The sequence below is a fragment of the Daktulosphaira vitifoliae genome, unplaced genomic scaffold (genome assembly GCF_025091365.1).
Source record: "Daktulosphaira vitifoliae isolate Bord-2020 unplaced genomic scaffold, ASM2509136v1 Scaffold_2, whole genome shotgun sequence".
NCBI classification, from domain to species: Eukaryota; Metazoa; Arthropoda; class Insecta; order Hemiptera; family Phylloxeridae; genus Daktulosphaira; species Daktulosphaira vitifoliae.
This window is the reverse complement of record NW_026099573.1, coordinates 12,838,965-12,860,335: the sequence shown is the minus strand read 5'-3', so window position 1 is coordinate 12,860,335 and position 21,371 is coordinate 12,838,965. Positions and strand designations below refer to the sequence as shown.

At 33.7% G+C, this 21,371-nt stretch overlaps 2 protein-coding genes across 2 annotated transcripts in view; one reads left to right on the top strand and one right to left on the bottom strand.

Moving 5' to 3' along the window:
- LOC126900043 (uncharacterized) overlaps positions 1–1,352 on the bottom strand; it is a 74,367-nt gene extending 73,015 nt beyond the window's left edge. The window contains exon 1 of the mRNA XM_050675475.1: positions 1,225–1,352. The gene's annotated coding sequence lies outside the window, so the exon portion shown is untranslated. The remainder of the gene's footprint in view (positions 1–1,224) is intronic.
- Positions 1,353–1,569: 217 nt separating this feature from the next.
- Positions 1,570–21,371, top strand: part of LOC126900044 (ephrin-A4) — a 122,748-nt gene continuing 102,946 nt past the window's right edge. Inside the window, exon 1 of the mRNA XM_050675477.1 lies at positions 1,570–2,438. Within this exon, the coding sequence (XP_050531434.1) occupies positions 2,215–2,438 (224 nt within the window). The 5' untranslated portion in view covers positions 1,570–2,214. The remainder of the gene's footprint in view (positions 2,439–21,371) is intronic.

The following is a 21,371-nucleotide window of genomic DNA, read 5'->3' as shown; positions in this document are numbered from 1 at the left end:
AAAAAAAAAAAAAAAAAAAAAAAAAAAAACACATCATAGTAAAATTAATACCTTCTCCGCTTCGCATCGAAGCTAAAATGATTAAAAAAGTGTAAAATTTTAAGTAGTTAAAACATTATGAGTTATTAGTAAGAACGCTTACTCTTTGTATACTTTTTCAACAAAATATTTTTATTTTAATTTAAATTTAAAATTAATACATTTTTTGTTTAATTAATGTACAAGTATTAAGTATACTAATTTATACTCATGGACGTATAATGAGTATGTAGGTAATTAATAAATTATTTATTATACTATTTAAACGTCTTGTGCAGCGTATCAACCATTTTAGATCAAGATTAATGCAACTAATCTTAGTCTATAAATATACCTGCATAATGTTAGCTATTAAGTTTATCATTTCAATCTTATTTGAAAAAAATCTGTTATTAAAGGTATTTTACATAAATTTTTGTTTTATATTATACAATACGTTCAAGTTCAACAAAAATGTTCTAAAAATAGTCTATATAAGAGTACTGTATTCAAGAGTTGTTATTATTTATTTATTTATTTAAAATACATCCTTAAAGGTCTAAAGAATAATTATTAAAATTACCTATAATCTACAATTATAGTTGGTTTAATTATTTTTTTTTCATTGATATCTGTCAAAAATATTTACAAAATATTGCATATGAAAAATCTATGAAAACTAATGAGTGTTTTAAGAAAACATAGTGATATAGTTCATAAATGAATATTGTTTTGTTAGTATTTTTTTAATTTCTTCATTTAAAAGTGTCATATCATGGAAAATTTTAATTTAGAAGCGTAATTAATTTTAATTTACTGAAAAATAAAATTATACTGTAAATGGTACTAACTTTTTTTTTAATTTATTCGAAAAAGTTACTTAAAATTATTATTATTTTTCAACAGAAACGGGTGAAAACTAACCTTGGTTTTGTTCAAATTCAAATTTTCTATACTAAAAATACCCTAGAAACATTAATAATTATTGTTAATATACAGCCGACAATAATTTTATGTTGAGAAAATAGAAAAATTGTCAAGCAATCTTTTGTTTGTGTAACAAAAATATTATTGATTTAACAATAATAAAATTGTGGGCTATATTTATTTTTCCAGTGTATAGATAGTATTATGATAATTGGTTAACGCAATTGGTCTTTGTGGATACACTTTGAAATTACTGCGAAAAATTAATGTAATACTTACCTGTTGCTTATGAAACGAAATAGCAATTATTATTATTTATACTAAACGATTAAATTAAAAACAAAATAAAATTTTAACAACTGACAATATTTAAATGTTAAATGGTCTAACCAACACTGAACTAAAGTCGCAACATGCATTGTTATGTAATAAGTACACATTTTTCATAAATCTTAGTTATAGTTATTGTAGCAATGGGAAAAATATTAAATTTTCTTCTGGAGAGATAGCGTGTTTGGTTGTAGTTCTGAAGTCGGTTGGTAGACAGCGCTGTGGTGAAAACTTTATTCAGCAGTGGTGTTTGGCACGCGGTGTTGCCGGACCGTTGCACGCACACGGCTAGTTCGTCGACATTAGTACCGAAGCACCGCCTGTATCGTGTGCACTGTTGCGGTCCGTTTACATCGTGTCGCCGTTACGGCCGTTTTATCGGTTATAATTTTTTCCGTTTGTTTAAAATTAATTTTTTCCACGCCGAACATAAAAATTACGTTGGCCCGATATTGTGTATGTGTAGAGTGTGGATTTAATATAGTTGCTCGATATTTAGTGAACACAATTACTTAGAAATACATTGATCGTGCCTTACAATGGTTTGTAGCGGCCATCGACGTCGATGTGTCTCGATCGCCGTCAGCCGCATGAAGACGCAACGGATTGCTATCGGCTTTGGTTTTTGAGAGCATTTTTCTCTTAAAAAATTTGGTTTAATCTCAAAATATTTTTATTCTTTATTTTATTATCAAGCGCCGAGCTGTTGTGCAAGGTGGCTAATTTTTCGCCCGGATGCGACCAAAAAGTTACATGATATATCAAATTTAATTTACTTTTATTTCTTTACAAGTTTTAACTTGTAATAGTCATACAATTACAATAATAAAATTATTGTCGATGTTTAACTTACATTTAATTATTTAAGTAATAATTTTATCATTGTCGTATATCATATATTAATAATTTAAATATCATTTAAATAACCAAAAGTCGAGTATGGTACTCTTCGACGACCTATTTGGATTCCCGGCTTTACCCGGATGCCTAAGGGTTTTTTCATCGTCTGCTCGTCAAACTACAGTACGAACCACTATGTCTTGTACGAAAATCACATCATGTCTAACGTTAGTGTTGCTGATATGTTTTGAGACCGTATTGCTGTCTACAGTTAGCGATTGCACAAAGTCCTTCACCGTTCATTGGAACACGTCGAATCCAATGTAAGTACCAAAATAAGTTACAAACCACAAAATCCGCAAGTCTTGTTGTCCGATAACGAACCCTAAAAAAAAATCCGTAAGCCGGTCGAGTTGTACTCCAGTATTCAGTTTGGATAGCTCACTGCTTATGTGGTCTGGTATTTGCACTGGGTACACGCAATCGGCCAAGATGTAGTATTTTTGTATAAGAAACACTTTGATAGTATCGGGTGTTTTTTATTGATGTTATATTATGTTTATTTTTAACATATAAATAGTTAAATTTTATGTGATGTTGAACTGTGGATGCATTAATATCCCTCGATGAGTTATTGTTTCTGCTGTTATCAAAACATTGAAGTTCGTGATAAGAATTTTAAATGGACCTTCTCGCCGGTGTCTATAATCTAAAAACAAAACCAGTTAGGTTTATTACTTTCTAGTAAATAGATTGTTTATCCAGTCAAGTATACCACCATTATCAATATATTTATGGGCGTTACGAATAGGTAAATGTTTTATTAACGACACATTATAATGGTAGTTTTTAATGAAGGGTCCCAAGTAATTATATTTTTTGGTCGACTAATATCGAAGGCACATTATAATTAAATATTTCTTTTATTACTTTTATTTTATAACCAATTTAGTATTCGTTTTTTTTTTTTACTTGGTATAGTTTAATATCTATTTTTGTACAAACATTAAATATCGTTGAATTAAAAAATAATAATTCCTTGGGAAATTAATATTTGATAATTTAAGAAGTATTTATTGTTATACATAATTTATTTATCTATTTAACGACTTAGCATATAATACATTGATATTTTTAATTCTTTGCTGGCTTTTGCACAATTGAAGGGCTTGGTATGACCAACCAGATAAGTTCATCTTAGTTCAGATAAGTCAGGTATAGCATTTTTTTTTTAAATATTTCATTAAAAGTAATGGTAGTATGTGTTTAATAAATTAATTACCTCCACAAATTATATTAATATAGAATTCGTTTTATACTGAATTACATAGAATAATCATATTCATTCAAAAATAACTAAAAGTTATTTTCTGAAAAAGTTAGAAAAAAGCTAATCTAGTTGTTGCACCAAGTCCTTATCAATTATAATTGACAATTTTCAATCGTTTCAGAAAGTGAATTTAATAATAATAATCTCTATTCGCGGAAGAATTATTTTAATTACAATAATTTAATGTCAAAAATATGAACAATTATTGTGTGTCAGTTATATTTTTTATTTAAAATTTTGCGTGCGATAGTAATTGGCATACTAAAATTATAAGGAAATTATTTAGTTATATTTCATAGCGGGTTATTAAATCTACGTTTCTTGATAGTGTAGCCTGATATCTAATAATTATAAATTATTAAAAAAAAAAAATTATATTTAATTTATTAACGACACAAATGAAGTGGCGTTTATTTATTCACCCATACTGTATATTTTTTGCATAATAGAATGAGTGAGTTTCAACAATTATTTTTATACAAATATGGTGTGAACTCGTCTAAATTAAATTTGGTAAATTTGCATTGATATTATCATTGTTTATCTCATGGTAAATCGTTATAAAACCAAGTTTATTAAATGCATAATTTTTCGAAATTCGTTTCGGTTTTCCGCTGAAATACCTCACTACGTAATGTTTCTACAGTTTGTCATTATGCGCATAAAAAAGTGATTATCCATCATTCGGTGGTTTTATTAAAATCTCTGATCCGCGACCACCATACTGCATGTACGGTTGTACTGATACCGTGAGTACAGGATGAGGATGTACGGTCACCGACTTGATTAATATCCGACAAATAATTAATTGGTCAAGAGTTTAATGGTTCAAAAAACAAAAAAGTGTTCTGTCGTAGATCAAAAACGTGTCATTGGATGTCATTTTACCCTTGTATTTTAAGTTTCAAGCGATGGCTTAACAGTTTAAAATGTATTTAATTATACAAAGTTATTTGTATACATTTTATTGTAGAACTTTGTTTGAACATTGCGATTATTTTTTATTGTTCATGTCAAAATGGTTTTATAAATAAAACAACTCCTTGGGGTATCTAATAACTTAATTATATTATAATTATGGATTAATATTATTATCCGTTCTGTTCTCTTGAGGTACGGTATCGTTTATAGTAATGTAATTTTTATTTTACCGATAAGTAACATTATTCTTTAGTCGAACCGGTGCACGCGTGTATATGATACTTTTTTACTTGTGCATGTGTGTTAGTAACCGGTTTCCTTCGATGCTGAACCGTTGGTCGTTGGGAGTTAGTGAATGCGAGTTAACCTTGAGAATTTGATGAATGTTTATGATTCTTGGGCTTACTGCTTTATCCTGTAGCCTACCCTATATGCATAGAAGTTTCTTGCTCTAAGATAATACACAGAAAGAGTGTGCTTTTTTTCTCTCTTGAAACGTTGTTGCGCACCCACCCTGTTCCTTTTTTCTTCTGTTACCACAGCCTTAGATCCACTACTCAGTTTGTTGATAGGTTTTTCTTGATAACAGCTGCATCTAGTGTGATTTATATTGTACTTGGCCGAACACTGACTGCACTTGTTATATTATTCTCATCTAATACAATTTATTTGCTCTTTACGGTTTAAAGTAAATTATAGCCACGCAAAAAATAATAATAAGAATGCAAAATATAACAGTTTTTCCCTCACATAAAAATTGAAATATGTGCAGTTAAAAAACAAAATTGTTCCTCAAGAATAACGACAAGATTTTACAATGATTTTTTATATATCTCCAGTTATGAAGCGTGCGCTAATTTTTTCTTTATTTTTATGACCGCGTGAGATCTTTTGAATACTAAATCTTGGTAAACAGTTTTGGTCGGTCAGTCAGTTATACGATTTAACATGATCGTGTCCGCCCACTTATCTAAAGTATTTGAGAAGAAGTCACACATATACACGTGTATATAGTATAATAAATAACTGTAGCAAAGTATTTTTCTTATATTGCGATGAAATCTAAAATATTAATAAAACAATTGTATGAGGCAATGAGAATGGGGCGATAAATATTTATATATTGTATTAGGAATTGCTATCTTTCCCAGTAAAAACTTATATTGCTTTTTAAAAAGTTTATTTAAAAAATGATTTAACTTTTAGTTTTTTTTTTTGTGAACTAACTAATTTGTTGACTTTATTTTTGTTGATATCATTTTTATTCGTATTAATCATTTAATATAATTTAAAAGTTAAAATACTCATTTAAGTGCAGGGTGATTTATTAAGTATACTACCCCCTTTTTTCATTAAATAAGTCGTTAAAAATTTTATTTATTTTAATAAACCACTATAAATGTGAAGTTTATTGAAAGAAAAAATTATTTTTAAGGATACATTTTGGGGATAACTTTCGGAAGTTAAATGGAAACCTGTTATTATTTTTTTATTATTAAATAGAAAATTAAATTTTGACTGGTCGATAACCAATATTGTATTACTACTTTTTGAGTTATTATAACTTTTAGTTATAAGCGAGTGGAGTGCACAACGTAGAATGTACATTATGGTAAAAATAGAGCACTACCTCTCTCATCACCTTTTCTAAATCTTCAATTGCTATTATTTCAAAATTTTATAATTCAAATGGTTATATTCAAATACTTAATTTTAATTAGATGGTGATATAATTTAAAAATTACCAGTCGATAACAATTTTTAGACCAGTATTTCAGAAATTAGAGATGTGAGGCCGAAAAATGTCTAGTGATAAAATTAGCAGTGCCCGCACCTCAACTCTAGTAATTATATTACAATTTTGATAAATTCCACAAGTTATTATCGACCAGTCATTTCTCTGATTATATCATATTCTATTTTATTAACTGGTTAAATATGTATGTTGCCATTTATAAAAATAAAGTTCACAACCCTATAAGATACAAGGAAAGAACATAAAAAATATTTTATAACAGATAAATAACGATAGATATGTAGCTAACAATAGTCAAATAAACTACTATTTTAAGAGAAATTAAATGGATAGCGTTAAAAGAATCACCTTTTATATTCCTAGGTTGCTGCATTTATACTACAATAAATGAACATAGTAAAAATTATAAAAACAATAATAATTATAAACAAATAATAATTATGGTGTGCTACGATTTTTACTCAAGCGAGACACCTGGTTATTTATGTTTACTTTATTTTTTATTCTATTAGCTTTGTACGCACATTGTTTGTATTAAACCGATTATTGATTTTTCTTGAAACTCGTACATTGTGTCCTGGATTTTTTTTTTTTCGTACACGCTCGCGGTAATCATTGTTCAGGAGCTTCCTTTGACTATTCATTTTTCAATTTTGTATCTTTTTGAATTTAGTATGTTGCTAATTAAATAACAATTATGTTTTAAATTATATGTTAAGTCTTTGGCATCGTTTTAAAAATTTTTAAAACACTAGTAAATTATGTAAAAATGACAAACACTGAACACTGTTGCCCCTTATATTACACTTGAGAAGCTGTTGGAGAGGCTGTTTTTCAGAAAAGTTGCTGGTCGTATAAGTGTCAGTGCGTTGTCACCCCTTTTACACATGTTTTAATTTTCACCCTCCAAGAATCACTCATCAATGGCAGTGCCACCAATGATAATTGACTCGGTATAACGCTCTGCTTTGGAGCATTAATAATCCTACGTATATACCAAAGAAAATCATTTTATTGAAATTCATGTAACATTCATACAAGAAGACTTTTCTTAGATAAATTAAAAAAATGTGAAAGAAGAACAATTTTCTGTGCGTAATAATAAAATTATAATAAACTATACGGGTTATATTTATTTCGACATAAGTTCATATATATATCATTTTATCAAATATTTAGTATTATATTGTATTCTCAAGGTAAATGTAGTAGTTTAACGACCATGTTAAGAGTACATTTTAGACTAGTAAATATTGCGTTGGCCATTTTTTATGAGTACGTGTAGTTATTTATCCTCTTCGTGATGTTGGGGTCGATTCTTAAGCGTTTAAACTCACGGTAGTTGATTAAAAAATATCTTGCAGTAGTTCAATGATCATCGTTATAATATTCTAATGTACCTTATTATTTAAACGGGTCGACATGAGATCCGAACGGTGATAATGATCGACGAACATCAGCCACTTGCGTTGTGCGGCAATTAAAATAGAAGATTTTTTCGGTTCCTTAATTGAGATAATAATTTAATATTTAATAATATATTCGTCCCGTGAAAATCAGTCGTATAATCTTAGTCGTTCGACATATAAAAATCCGAATGTCAGCGCGCGGTGATGTTATCGCTTTTTTATATTATTATATTATTAAAAAGTGTACTAATGTAGTTGAATCATTGTAAGGCTATTAAAAAAATAATTATAATAAACAGAGTACAGAACATTTTTGACTTGTTACATTTTCTTAATCGACCTCTAATAAAATTATGGTTATAGTAATAGAAAATTGAATTATCCAAAAAATAATTTATTTATTTTACAATATGATCAAATCTCCGTTGAATTGCATGCCGGTTGTGTGTGTAGAAAAAATAATTTCTTAAATTCCAAAAAATATATCATGTGGTGCACTTAATTACACAACTTAAATTATATTTGATGATTTTAATGAAGTTGAGCTGTCGTCGCGAATCGCCGTTGTATGATGTTGATAGTAATAATTATTATTGTTGTGATGTTTTAAGCGATCCGAAACATTGTGTAGTGTTGAGTGCAGTGCTGTTTTACATAATATTAATTTATTGTTATTTGCTCTGTTGGACTGAAAGTAAACTCACACGACGCGACGTTAAGATACTTCGAAAACACTAATCTCTTTTGAAAACATAATATACGCCGAGAATTTGTTCATTCTAAGCGAAGACAATTACATAAGCAGAACAATATATTTTTCACTTCTACACAAAATGCAAAGGTACATTAGAGTAAACATAATTTTCGTTAACATTTATTGTCCTATGTACTATTGCCATTGTTAATAATTTCAATAACGAGTCTTAATAGAGATTGGTCTTCTTAATATTTTATGTTGATTTGTGTTATATGACTTATGGAAAATGATTAAATTTTTTATTTGAATTTTAATTGTGAAATTACTAATGGCATATATTTATAATCGGTAAACGCTGATAAAATCATAAATGAGACGTTCAAATTCAGTTAAAAAGTTTCATTTAATCTATCGATTCAGTTTCAGTTTATATAAACTTTTATTCCGTCATTTAATTATAACTTGATAAAAACAAACATGAAGCTGTGGAATGAGTTAAACGGTTTCATTATCACATACCGAAACAGCGGAATAGTTTTAAACAATAATTTATGGTAAAGAGTTGTCTGGGATAAAGCGTTTAACATCATTTGATAGGGTTAAATTTTATCGCTGTTTAATTTAGTGTTTAATTGTCTCATATCTTGTTGAGATTTGATAATATTCGGAGAATCGTAATATGTAATAGCTGTTTTGCTCGTCCTCGAATTAGGAGCGAATTAGCTGCAGCTAAATAATCTGTTATTAGATAATTAATTATTAAATGATTTAAGAGTTACTTACATTTAGCAGTTAAAAGCTAGTCAGCGGAACAATTAAGGTAATAGTTTCATTGATATTCTAATTTTTTATCGATAATTACGACTAGCTTTTGATAATATTTGGTTATTATGAGTTTTCATTTATTTGAAACTCATGTTTTGGGCGGGCGAAGAACAAATCTTTTTATATGTAAAATTAAACGTTTACATTGAAAAATAGCAGGTAAACGCATGCAGTTGCTACTTCATCGTGTAAGGCTGTTTGGGTATTTAAGTGAGCAATAATATTGTCGAAAAAATAAAACCCTCATCCGCTTTTAGGTCCCGCACCGGTTTCTTCTTCGGCCCATCTCTCTACTAGTGCTACCACTACGGGAAAGAGGACCTCGCGTCCTTTATAGTATTATTATTATTACTATTGTGTTCCTTTCTTCGTTTCACACACCCGGGATCCTCGTGTTGTTGTGTGTGATGTGGTCGTCTCCTTCTTCACGTGGTCTTCTAGCTTTGTTATGGCCGCGGTGCACAGACTGTTGTACGTTCTGACCTCGTGTAACCTCTACACCCCTGCGCCCCAGCGACCAACATACCAGCTGCATACCTGTGTTGTCTGCCTCTCTTTCCTCGTGTAATGCCTAATACCCACGCTGACACTCACCCGCTTAATGTACACATAAACGCGCGACTCTACAAGTACTACAATACCTATATATGTATAACAACGATGTCATTCCTGCGTTGTTATTATTTGTTAGGTTTTTTTGTTTTTAATCCCTAATTTCAAACGCTCTTGTTTATATTTTACATACATCGTGCAGCGGTCGGCGATATTAAACACAATTGTAGGATGTCACACACAAAACGGATATTATAAGATAATTACACATCTTATCTAAAGTGCACCACGAGAGAGTAGAAATTCCATTAATTTTTTTCGATTCGTCATTATTATTACAATTACTTCCTATGCGTATGTATGGAGTGCACGAATAAAATTCTTGTTTATATGGGAACGGATCGTTGGTGGTCTCCGTACGTGTCTATACGTGCATTTCGATAGAGTTGGTGTTATTCTGTAATTTGGTGTCGTATCACACGGATTCCTAAAAAAAGCATTTGTCCGTGTTATCGTGGTTGCCAAATTTTTTTAAGTATATGTCATCGAATTCTGCACCGACAGCGTTTATTAGTTTTCGTGGAATTTCTAGACAAATATTTCAAAACGGTTTTATTTGCATTGTTTCCGTGAAGTACATAATCAGTTGGTATCGATATGCTATGATAGTAAATTCACCAACTATAATATAGTTATATGTGAACATATTAAAGTACAAACAAAGTAACATACGAATTAGAAACATATTCCGACTGTCCCATTAAAAGACAAGTTTTCTAAAAAATCAATAATTTTTAGTAAAATGTGTTTTATGTCGTCCATTTTAATATTTCATATCTTTTGTTTACATTTTTTTGCGTGACTTGATCTCTGATATAATATTTTAAATAAAAATATAATAAAAATTAAGTTCGTTATACGACGGGAAACTTTACATTTTCTGACGGCTTTAGTAATCGCCGTGCAAATAAAATTATTTTATTCTTCTCATTTTTATCTGATGATCCACACGCGAACAATATTTCGGTTACATTTTTCGTATCGTATTTCCGTTTACATGCTAAATTGTCCGTCATGTTTTAACATGTGTGTTCATTTGTGGTTTTGTGGTGTCTTTGTATATACTTGCTTGCATAATATTTTCTGAATGCCAAATCAAGACCATAAAGAAATTATTCAAAACGATTCTATACAAGTGATTTACGAGAATTCAATTCTCATTATGTCTACTTTAGAATTTGACGCGTCACGCAATATTTTTTAAATTATCGTTTGTTTTCAAATGCGTGTGTTAATATCTGTTCATCATTGTTAATTTGTAAACCCTACATTTTTTTTTTGCATTTTATACGGTTAATTTACAAGTTAAAAGTGGTTACAGATATACCTAGAGTCTAAACAATAAACATTTTTGTTTTCAAAAGAAATATATAGTGTATACTTATTCCTATGCATATTACACTTGGCGCGTGTCGCCGAAAAGTGAGTAAGTAATAAAATCAAGTTTTCCTCGGGGCGAAATTAATTATTCTGAGTGCGATACTAACTATATTATACGCTTTCGGATAAACACCCCCGTCCTATGACGATGTTGTGATTATTTTCTTGGCTTTCATTTCAACACCAAGAAAATACGGCTTGTATCCTTTTTTTTTTTTTATTGCGATTTCTTTTCAATAAGAGTTAAATGTCAGTTGTTTAAGTGTCTTGGAATTATATCATTTTTACAGTGGTACAGAAGAATTCATAAAATATATTCCATACGAATAATCTCCTAAATAATACTACGTACAGTTATGGTATTGGTTAAACAGTATTTTACGAAAAGGTATGAATTAAAGGCGGCGTCTAATATCCAGGTGCTCTTTTAAAATCGCCACCGTGTAATGGAGACTTGATTTTCACTTCATTGAAAAACTATTGTGTACAATCATAATCGTTTGTGTTCGAGCAAGTCTCGACGGGTGATCATCGCCACGGCATTTCATTCTCTCCCTTAAAAAATTATATTTTATTCATCCCCGCGCGTTGTTCTCCTTCGTCATTCCATCCTTACGGTGCTAAAAAAAAAACCGGTTTTCACACGCAGCATAATTTTTTTTCATCACAGCACCTCCAACTTGTTTTATATTTAAATATAATTCATTTCAACCTAGTTTTCCTCTCGTGAGCACAAAAATAGAGACTGATATTATTATGCGCGAGACTTGTTACACGACATCAAAACAGAGACTTTAAACGCAAACGTTTCGTACCGTACACAATCTGTGTCGTGTATAATTTGTAATGCTGCGTTATTGATAAACGTGTGTGTATCCTGTCGGTATGTGTAACATGGTAAGTTTGTAATTTTCTAGTAGGTCTAGTAAAGTGTCTGTTGACGCACTTGTTGGCGTTGGTCTGTGTGTGCAGTGAGAGTGCATGGTGAATAATGCACTCGACGACGGTTAAACAAAAGAAAAGCGTTCTTTTTATTATCACTCGGGCGAAAAGAGGCGGGCGCTTTTAGGCGTGGTCAGAACGTGCTCAACCCTGTCACCGTCACGTCAGTATGCATGCGATGATAAGGTCGGTGCCCAGTTTGCGAACACATTCATACGACATTTATTAAACATCAGTTTTTTACCCTTTACTTTATTTTCATAGAACTCTCACATTTTATGCGTAAGTGCGTGCGTGTGTTTCATCTCGACTATCCAATTTAAGTTATTTCACGTCTCACTGGTCGGTTCAAAGGTGCCCTCGACTTTACATAAAGCTTTGGGAGGGGGGAGGGAGCCAGCACGTTATTACCGACATGCTTGAAGTGGTCATGGAATTTTCATCAAATGAAAATCAGTTTCTTTAAGTTGAAAAGAACTCGCATGACGAGGCAATGATGTTAATAAGATAATTAATTTTGAGCGAGGAAAAATTTAAATGTGTCGGTATTAAATTAATTTTAATGATTTCGTTTTCCGATCGGCTCGCGTGTAAGAATGTGTGAAATATCTTTTTAGATCGATCAATGATTACTGATCAACTGTCGGACGTACTGCATATTGCATTGAAAAATAACAAATACCAAAAAATAAATGATACCGTAGTAACAAATGCGATTGTTGACCTGCGGTCTCGGTGTAGCGCCAACTGTACGTACAACATGTCGGACAACAATATCCGACGTCCAACGCAATTACATAATTTATAATCAATATACGGTCTCTATATTTTCCACTGGCAGTAGTATTTATGTGTATTGGTCAATTCGTGCCGGAATATATTTCTGAAAATCGGTCGTAAATCAAATCGAAAACTAATTCTAAACGAATTTTTATAAATATTATATAGGCACATGTGGCGGTGGTGGTGTGAAGAGGCGTTTTTAAATGGTAATAGAAGCAGAAGAAATCCATATGCTTTTGGTAGGACCAGCAGAAACATAATAAATAGTAATATTTTCTTTGCGTTCTTCTTGTAATATTTACGATCCGTACAAGGCCGCAATAGTAAGCGATCTGTCCATTGTACGAAAATAATAAGAATGTCTTATGATAATACAACACTCGTATATGGTAAAACAATTCGATTATCTCCGAGCCCAACCGAAAGATTAATGCAAATGAAAATGAAAAAATAAATAAATAAAACGCATTGCCATCAAAATTATTTTACATATTTCCACGAGCGTTTGTTAGATTGGATAAGACAAATGAAATTAAAAAAAAAAAAAATTGTGTACACGCGATGAAACGACTTCTCAGCCACTGTCGCTGTCGCTACTGTGCGTTGACCATGGAAATTTAATACACAGTTTATTCGGGTTTCTCATGTGTAATTCGATCGGTAAGAACTAAAAACACTCGGTTTGAGTATATGGATAAATATAATTCAGTGGCAGTACAAAACGCTACTTGAATAGCTGTAATACCAGTGCTGTATAAAAAAAAAAATTCTACAAAATATAAACGTATTTTCTAAAACAAATATAAATATTCATATGCAAATAAATTGATTGAAAAATACAAACGACAGTGGGGGTAAAGTTTTTCACATCCTATTCCTTGCGCGTAATGCACCTGTTGTTAGACATTCAAAAAAGCTTGCCGTTATTGTATTTGTAAATTATGCATATTTTTGTAATCCATAGTCATAAACGATGAAATACCATTACAATAATACTCTTCTATTGAAAATACTACAAATTGATACCCGTCACCGACACCACCTGTCCATTGTCAGTTCACAAGAAACGTGTGATATTTTCAAGAACTGTTTTGGAGCTAAAAGAATTAAAGGTTTAATTAGAATACAAAAGGCGCACTTAAATAGAGTTGATATCGTCGACCAAACGATTTGTTTGATTATTTTTTATAAACGGCATATTAGACCTCAAATTCAATCGAAAAAACATACAGATATGCAAATATTAATTAGCATTAACATTACTGTATACTTTAGAGAAATAAAAAAAATATTTATAAATTTTCCAATTAAATAAATTATGTAATAAGAGTCACTTAGTTGAGTCGGGAACGCGTCGTACTTCGGTGTGTACCATTCCGCTGCGTAAGTTTTCCCTTGTTCTTTTTAAACACGAGCATAGCCTTTAACAGTGAACGATTAAAATTAATATATTTAATCGTTTACTGTGAACACATGCAACATTTTATGGACCTCAACGAACTCTAAAAATAAAATATTTCTGAATTGTAAACATTAAAAGCACAGAGTTATTTTTTAAAGTTAACTAATCCAATTTATCTGTTATGTACCAACAGTATTTACCATCGATAGTTTCGTGGTTAAATAGTAAATGAGTGGATGTCTATTTAAGCCTATATAATTTTAATGATTTTTCAAAAATATTTTCAAATCAACAAACGCAGCTGTAATACTATTTAAATATTTGTTTAATAGACATTCATAAAGTTTGTATCGAATTAATCGAAATTTCGACTACATTTTTCTTAACTTTGGGTTATTTTGTTTTCCTATACGTTAGTGTGGAGTATAATATTTTTCGCAGGAAATATTATTCAATTAAAAACTGCCATAAAGGATCGAGGATTTAGTACAAGGTGTTAATTTCCCACAAACCCACGGTTCGTATAATTACACATTTTTTTCATATTATCGTGTTCGTTTTGTATCTGTCATGGGAAAATTGTAGGTAGACTAGGTGTTACTGAGGTGACGCGATAGGTATATAATAATGATTTAATGGCCATGTAATTATATCCACGACATGTGTGTTATTATTTCAACCGGAATTGTTGTCAATAGTCGGGCAATATTTAAGTACAGAGATACCACGGCGTCTGGTATTCCATTGCTCTTTTGTCGAGTAGCATTCGTCGTGTACAATACACCTTGATTTTAGAAATCCAAAATGACGCAGAGAAGTTCAACAGACAGCAGGATTATTAACCCTATTACTGAATGTACGGGCTGCGCAAGGAGATTGCGTAGGCGGAAGACTGAACAAATCAAACATTGGTACGATTTCGACCGCATGCGGTGAAACCGTTTGCTTGTATTACATGAATCTGGTTTTATAAATCCAACAGTGTATTTATTTAAAGTATATCGTACTCGAAATGTAATCATAGCACACTATGATTTTCTATCAGTCAAACTGCAAAGGAGGCCAATTTATATAATAATAATTCAAACAAATATATTGGATCTCGTTGAAAATTAAGTATGTTTACTTTGAACGCCGCACATTAATTATGACTATTGAATAATAATAATAATAATAATTGTAAGTTGTGTATTTTTTATTTTTTTATAAAATAAAAATACATATTATGCATAGCGTGATCTGTACCAGTTTAGTGGCCAATAGGGTGATTCGTGACGCCAAGAACGCGTTTTAATTTTTTTTTGCCACGCATTATGTGTACCCGAAACGAATTTTGGAGCAACGAGTGGTGTACATTGTTGTAATTGAAATAAAACGATACCTACGCACGGATAGTATTGTTATTATTTATAACGTGTATTTAAGTAAAACAATGGCGCGTTTACTTGGGCGGCCGTTGTCGCTTGTGTAACCCGCGAAAGTAAGGCATAATGTATACGGGTTTCGACGGTTGTTGATTGGCGTGTTGAACACCATTAAAAGCTGAACTAATGTTATGATGTGAATTGCGGTGACGACTAAAAAGCGACAGGGCGTATATGTATATTATATACGGTTGTGCCGCGGTTCATACCGTAGTATCATTGTATCCACGAACGTCGTATAAAACATAAAAAACACGCATAAAACGGTCAGCAAGACGGCTGCGGGCAGGGAAAAGTTATATCCTCGCAGTCGGCCGGGGACGTGCTGAAAAGTAACCCGGCGTTGCTCATAAAAATAACTATAATTATTATTATTATTATTATACGCGTTCGGTGACCGTTATCGTATTGCCCTCCCGCCGGATAAACATCAACAAACGGCGGCCGGAGCAAATTATTATATCTTGACGATGAAAATTGTTTTCCCTCGACACAATGTTTGCGCTGAACTGTACTTTCGTCGCACACGTATCGTTCCGAGGCGGTGCCCGTGCACACACGTGAGGTTAAAAAGGGTTTATTGAAAATTTGAATAATCCTCGATTAATGTAAATTGCAGTTGGCTAACGGCCCCTGAACTTTACTCATATAGTTACACAGTACTCGCAGTCGTAACGCGATTCAATACGTGTAAATGTACTAAGTCAACTTGACATTTGTAAAAATGCCCGAAAAGGTCAATCCGCTCGTTTTTATTTTCATAAATGCCATTTTTTTCTATTGTCTGTCGTTTTTTTTTTTTTGCGTGTGACATGCCGATGAACATTCAATTCTTATGTTTTTGCCGGCGATATGAGACATTTTTATTTATTTCTATTGCCTGAAAATCATTATGCGACCCCTTTAAATAACGGATAAGAGATACTGGACACGCTGGTTTGTGCAAAAAGTATTTTTTCGAATGACTAGCGGTAAAGACATATCTCATTCGGCCCTGGTGAAATCATGAAGCTCGCACTACCCTCACAACCGGAGATGACTAAGTTCCCGCCCCAAATATAAATCTTCGTTTTTACTAATTCAATACACCGTAAGCAGTACGCGTGTCTGTCTTTGTGCTGGAGGAGAGGGTGCGGGAATGCCAAAAAGTTCGTGCACACATCACTAAAATCAAAAAGGCTCGTTCGACAAATACCGTGTTTTTTTTTTTCAATCACTATAAACGCTTTTGCATGGAGTTCTAAGCGGGTTATTCAAATGATATTTCACCGGGCCGACACAGGAGGGAGCTCGTTTTTCCGTACACTAATGTGGTGCACGTGTGTGGGCGAAGACCCTCAAGTAATTTTCCGAGTTGTCCCCAGTTTGCATTACTGAAATCCAATACGCGGGCCATCTCCTTTCCCCCCCCCCCCCCCCCCCGACATCTATTGTATTAGCGGCCGAAAGTGACTAAACGACTGTAACGCGTCCCTGAAGACTCGTATAGCTGTTGTAAGTATGAATGTAAAAAACGACACCTATTCGCATTTGTTGTTTCGGTAAGGCTTTACGAATAATTAGACTATTGGCAGTGTAAAAACTCATTTTTTCCATCGCTAAACAATTGGAATGTGTCGTCGTAGATATGAAATAATTAAAAATGAGAAATATCCGCTCGGAGTATACGCGCGTAGCTTCTCACGTGTCATCGAACTGCGATGAAGGTGGCCGTGGGGTGAGTCGGCGGCGGCGGCGGTTGTAAATAGCGCACGCCATTTACATTAGACAATGTATACATCTACGGAATAGGCGAGCGAATACAAGGAAGAACCGGTTTCACGTCGGTAAACGAGGATCAGGCGTTCCTGGACAGCGTCTGTGTTGTCAGGACCACTGTTGTATTCGTCTAATAACGATTATTTGAATTGGCCCATATTTTGTTGCAATCTGCCGCCGAATCGGTCGATATTTCCGACGTATCAGAACCGGCGACGTTACATAGTGTCGGGTACGTTGATCTTATTTTCGGCTGTCTCTGTTTCCAAACTGAACTCGAATCGAGACGATTGTATAATTTGGTGTTTACTTTCTCGAGTTACTAAGACTGTCCGTTGATGACACCGATCAATTAAGTCGAGTTGATGAGGTCTGCTCGTTAAAACATTTTATTAACTCGTCTCAGTACCACCGCACTTAAAATATCGTTTTAATTACATTTGGACTTGTTCGAACAATTACCATTTTCAAATACTGTGAATTAATTTTTTCCGATACGATAATTTATGGCGATGAGATCCGTTTGAGCGAACAAATAGTGTTTTATTGCCGGTGCCATTTTTGATTTTATCTCGAGCAAAATGCAAATAACAACTCCTCGGCATATGCTAATTCGTCCAGTTGTCTTACACACACACACACACACAAATTTTCATGCGAATTTGTTTGAAGATAAGTTTTATTCAGTTCCCATAAACTCTACTGTTTAATGTAAATAGTGTAGACATTCGATGCAATTTTATCCTTTTGATTTTTTAGCAAACAACATGGCGCGTTATAATATTAAAAAAACCGCCGGTAAAGGCTCATCATAGAATCGCTCAAATCGTATCTATCCGGTAATTAAACGAGATTCGCGTGTATTCTTTAGACGTGTAATAATATGTGGTATTTACATTTGTGTTTTACGACCAATAAATATTGAAAAAAAATATTGATGTTGTTGTGTTTTGATTCTATGCTATTGTAACTTTTTATCTAGTGACAAATAACCATACGAAAATCGTACGCATAGGAGCAATAAATCCACATATTTTCACGGCAAGTGTTATAAAAATCCTAATACAATATCATGTGGTGGATCTGCTGTCTATGTGCGATAGGCTTGTTAAAATATTGTCATTTGTGATTAAAATATTGGTGTGAATACTAATGAAGGCATAGACAGTCCGTCTTTGGTATAAATTCAATAAAGGAATTAAGTTGGTCGTGACATTTTTCAATTCATAATATTATATACACTAATTTATTGGAGCTTGTTGGCCGTTGTCATCATTAGAGTACAATATTTAATCATTTTACACGTCTACGTTTTGATAGTTTTCATAATTCAGATTATACCGCCGCCGTCTACGGGCTGTTTAATATACTCGTTTTCGGCTGTCGGATTATCTTATTACACAAATAAACGTATAAAAAAAAAAAAATTATTCTCGGGTTTTTTTCTCTAAAAACAAACGTCTTTTACTCCGTTTGACGTTGTCAACGTTTGTTTTTCCTGTACAAATATATCGAATTTCAGTAATTAACATTTTAATTACATTTTTAAACGTTTTCGTTATTAATATGAAAAAATAACAGTAGTAATGACTAAACGCCGACTTGCTCTCTTTTGCCAATCTGCTTGTGCCACGGCATTATACGTACTTTTACGCGGCTCTTAAAGAAATATTTTCTATAAAAGTTTGTTTTTATTGCGTCTCGGTCGTTATTATCGCATTCATTACAAACATATCGCACTGCTGGTCGCCAACTGTTATCCTAAGCCGTTGTCGACTTTGCAGTATGTGCTCTCTAGTTAAATGTGTACGCGACTGTCACGAAGATAATATTTTCTCAGTTCACGGGAAAAGTTTTCCTAGGCAATACACGTTGATTTATCGACGATGAACGTTTTTATTCATAGATTCAAATAGAGCGGCTCTTAATGTAAATGCGTTTATGTTTTTCTTGTGCTCGAAATGTTAGTGAAATATTTGTTTCGCTCGTTTTTCTCGGGTGCCTGTGCGCGAGGAAATAGTTAAAACATCGCGCCCAACGGATAACTTCTGTCGTAGAGTCGAAATGACAATAGCAGTGTTGGTTTGGTGTACTCGAACGGCACAGTAAAAAGATAAAAATTATTGCGCTGCAGCTCGAGGTTCCGGTCGGGCGACCGAACGGCCTTACACATTTCCCGTTGCCAACAGGGATTTTTTTTTTGTACACCGAACGTCTGGCTTATATTATTTAATATTTTTTTTTTTTTATGAAAGAAAATTGTGTATCCAACGACTTCCGAAGGACGCTGGCACGACTCCGGGGTCGAGTATTAAACTGCCGTGCCGCGCACCAGCTCTATTCGGTTCATACCTCTTGTTATTAAATTATTTCTCCGCACTTGAACTTTGTCTAGACAATTTTTAAGTAAAGTTTTTCGTTCCGTTCGATACGAGGGTATTTGCTGCGATAGCCGCACTCTTGTTGGATTCGCCCCTCCCTGCCCATTGTCATTATTACTCGAATTCGTCATTCTCTGTTGTACCGAGTGTTTTTTGTTTTGTGCGGGTGCACAGAGTTGTTTTTTATCGACGGGCTGAAGATATTTTTAATTCGACAGTAATAACATCATTTGTACGCGACACATGTACCGAGCGAGAAATGAGCGCGCGTTAATTGCATTGCAACTAGAAATCAGGCAACGAACTGGTGCCGGGTAATTGATTTTTCACAAATAATAATAACTGTTACATTATTTCGGACATTGTTGTTTATTGTGTACGCGCAGGACGCAATTAGTTTATAATAAAAAAACGATAATAATTGCACGTGTTGGGCGCTGCCACACGAACGCTGACAGGTTGTAATGAGACTCGGCCGCCGACAGAACAAATTGTTGTATGCAATCTTAATAATATAATTGGTAATAAAATTACTGTACGCGGAGATGATCCGAGCGCACGTTTCGTGTGAATGTTACACGTTTTACGACGTTTCCTGAATTTCTTCATCGCCCAAACGGTACGAAATACAACGTCGCAATTTCCTCTCGGCCGACGTGTTGTTGTTGTTGTATTTTTGAATAAAACATCGTCGCACGGCATCGTTTGGTCGGAATTTGTTTGTGTACCACCGATGGCTTCTGATCATTACTTCTACATAGTAACGAACCGTCGTTTGCGTACGCGCGTAATCACGAGCAGCCTGTCCAACGGTGCAGAGGACGCACGAGCAGCGCGGCGGCGGCGGCGGCGGCGGCATACAGCAGCCACAACGCATACGTGCGGCATTTCTAACGTGCGTTATCAACCCAATCCCCTCGTCCTTCGATAACAATCGGTTTATGCGGTCGGCTGTGGCCGTTCGACGGAGCCCGTGAATCGGCCATGGTGATAATAATCGATTACGCAACGAAATAAAACGTACATTTTGGGTGGGCCCCCCGACGTCGACGACAGCGTGTTCGGTATACGGCAGCAACATTAAAAACGGCCATTAAAACGCCAACAAATAGTATTCCGTGTGTTCTCGCCGACCGTCCCGAAACGACAGAGAGTCGTGTAATGGTTTCATTCAGAGTTTGACCGTAAAACGCTCAGAAATGTGCTGCTGGTATATGTGTTGTCATGTTACTTTACGTGCCGTGTCTCGTGTGCGGCGGCACAACTGAATTTCAAATGATTATTCGTCGTCGGCCGCCGCCGCCGCCGCCGCCGCCAGTAACAGCCGCGTCGATCCGAAACTTTTATGATATATTCCCCTGTACGTGCTCAGTCACCGTCTGAGGGTGTGACGTGCCCAGGCGGCGGTGACGACAGTGACGATTCAATCGGATTCGGTCGTTAGCAAACGCTGTGTATTTTATACAAAACACCGGCAAATCCACTTACGCGGTGTCGAAAAACTGCGCGTGTTTTACTGGGAAGACATAAAAAACCCCAGTGAAGTGCTTACAACGACGGATGTTGTTTGATTGCACCCCGCCGCTGTAAAAACGATATTTTCGACACCGGCACTCGAGCACGTCTTGCCGTCGTC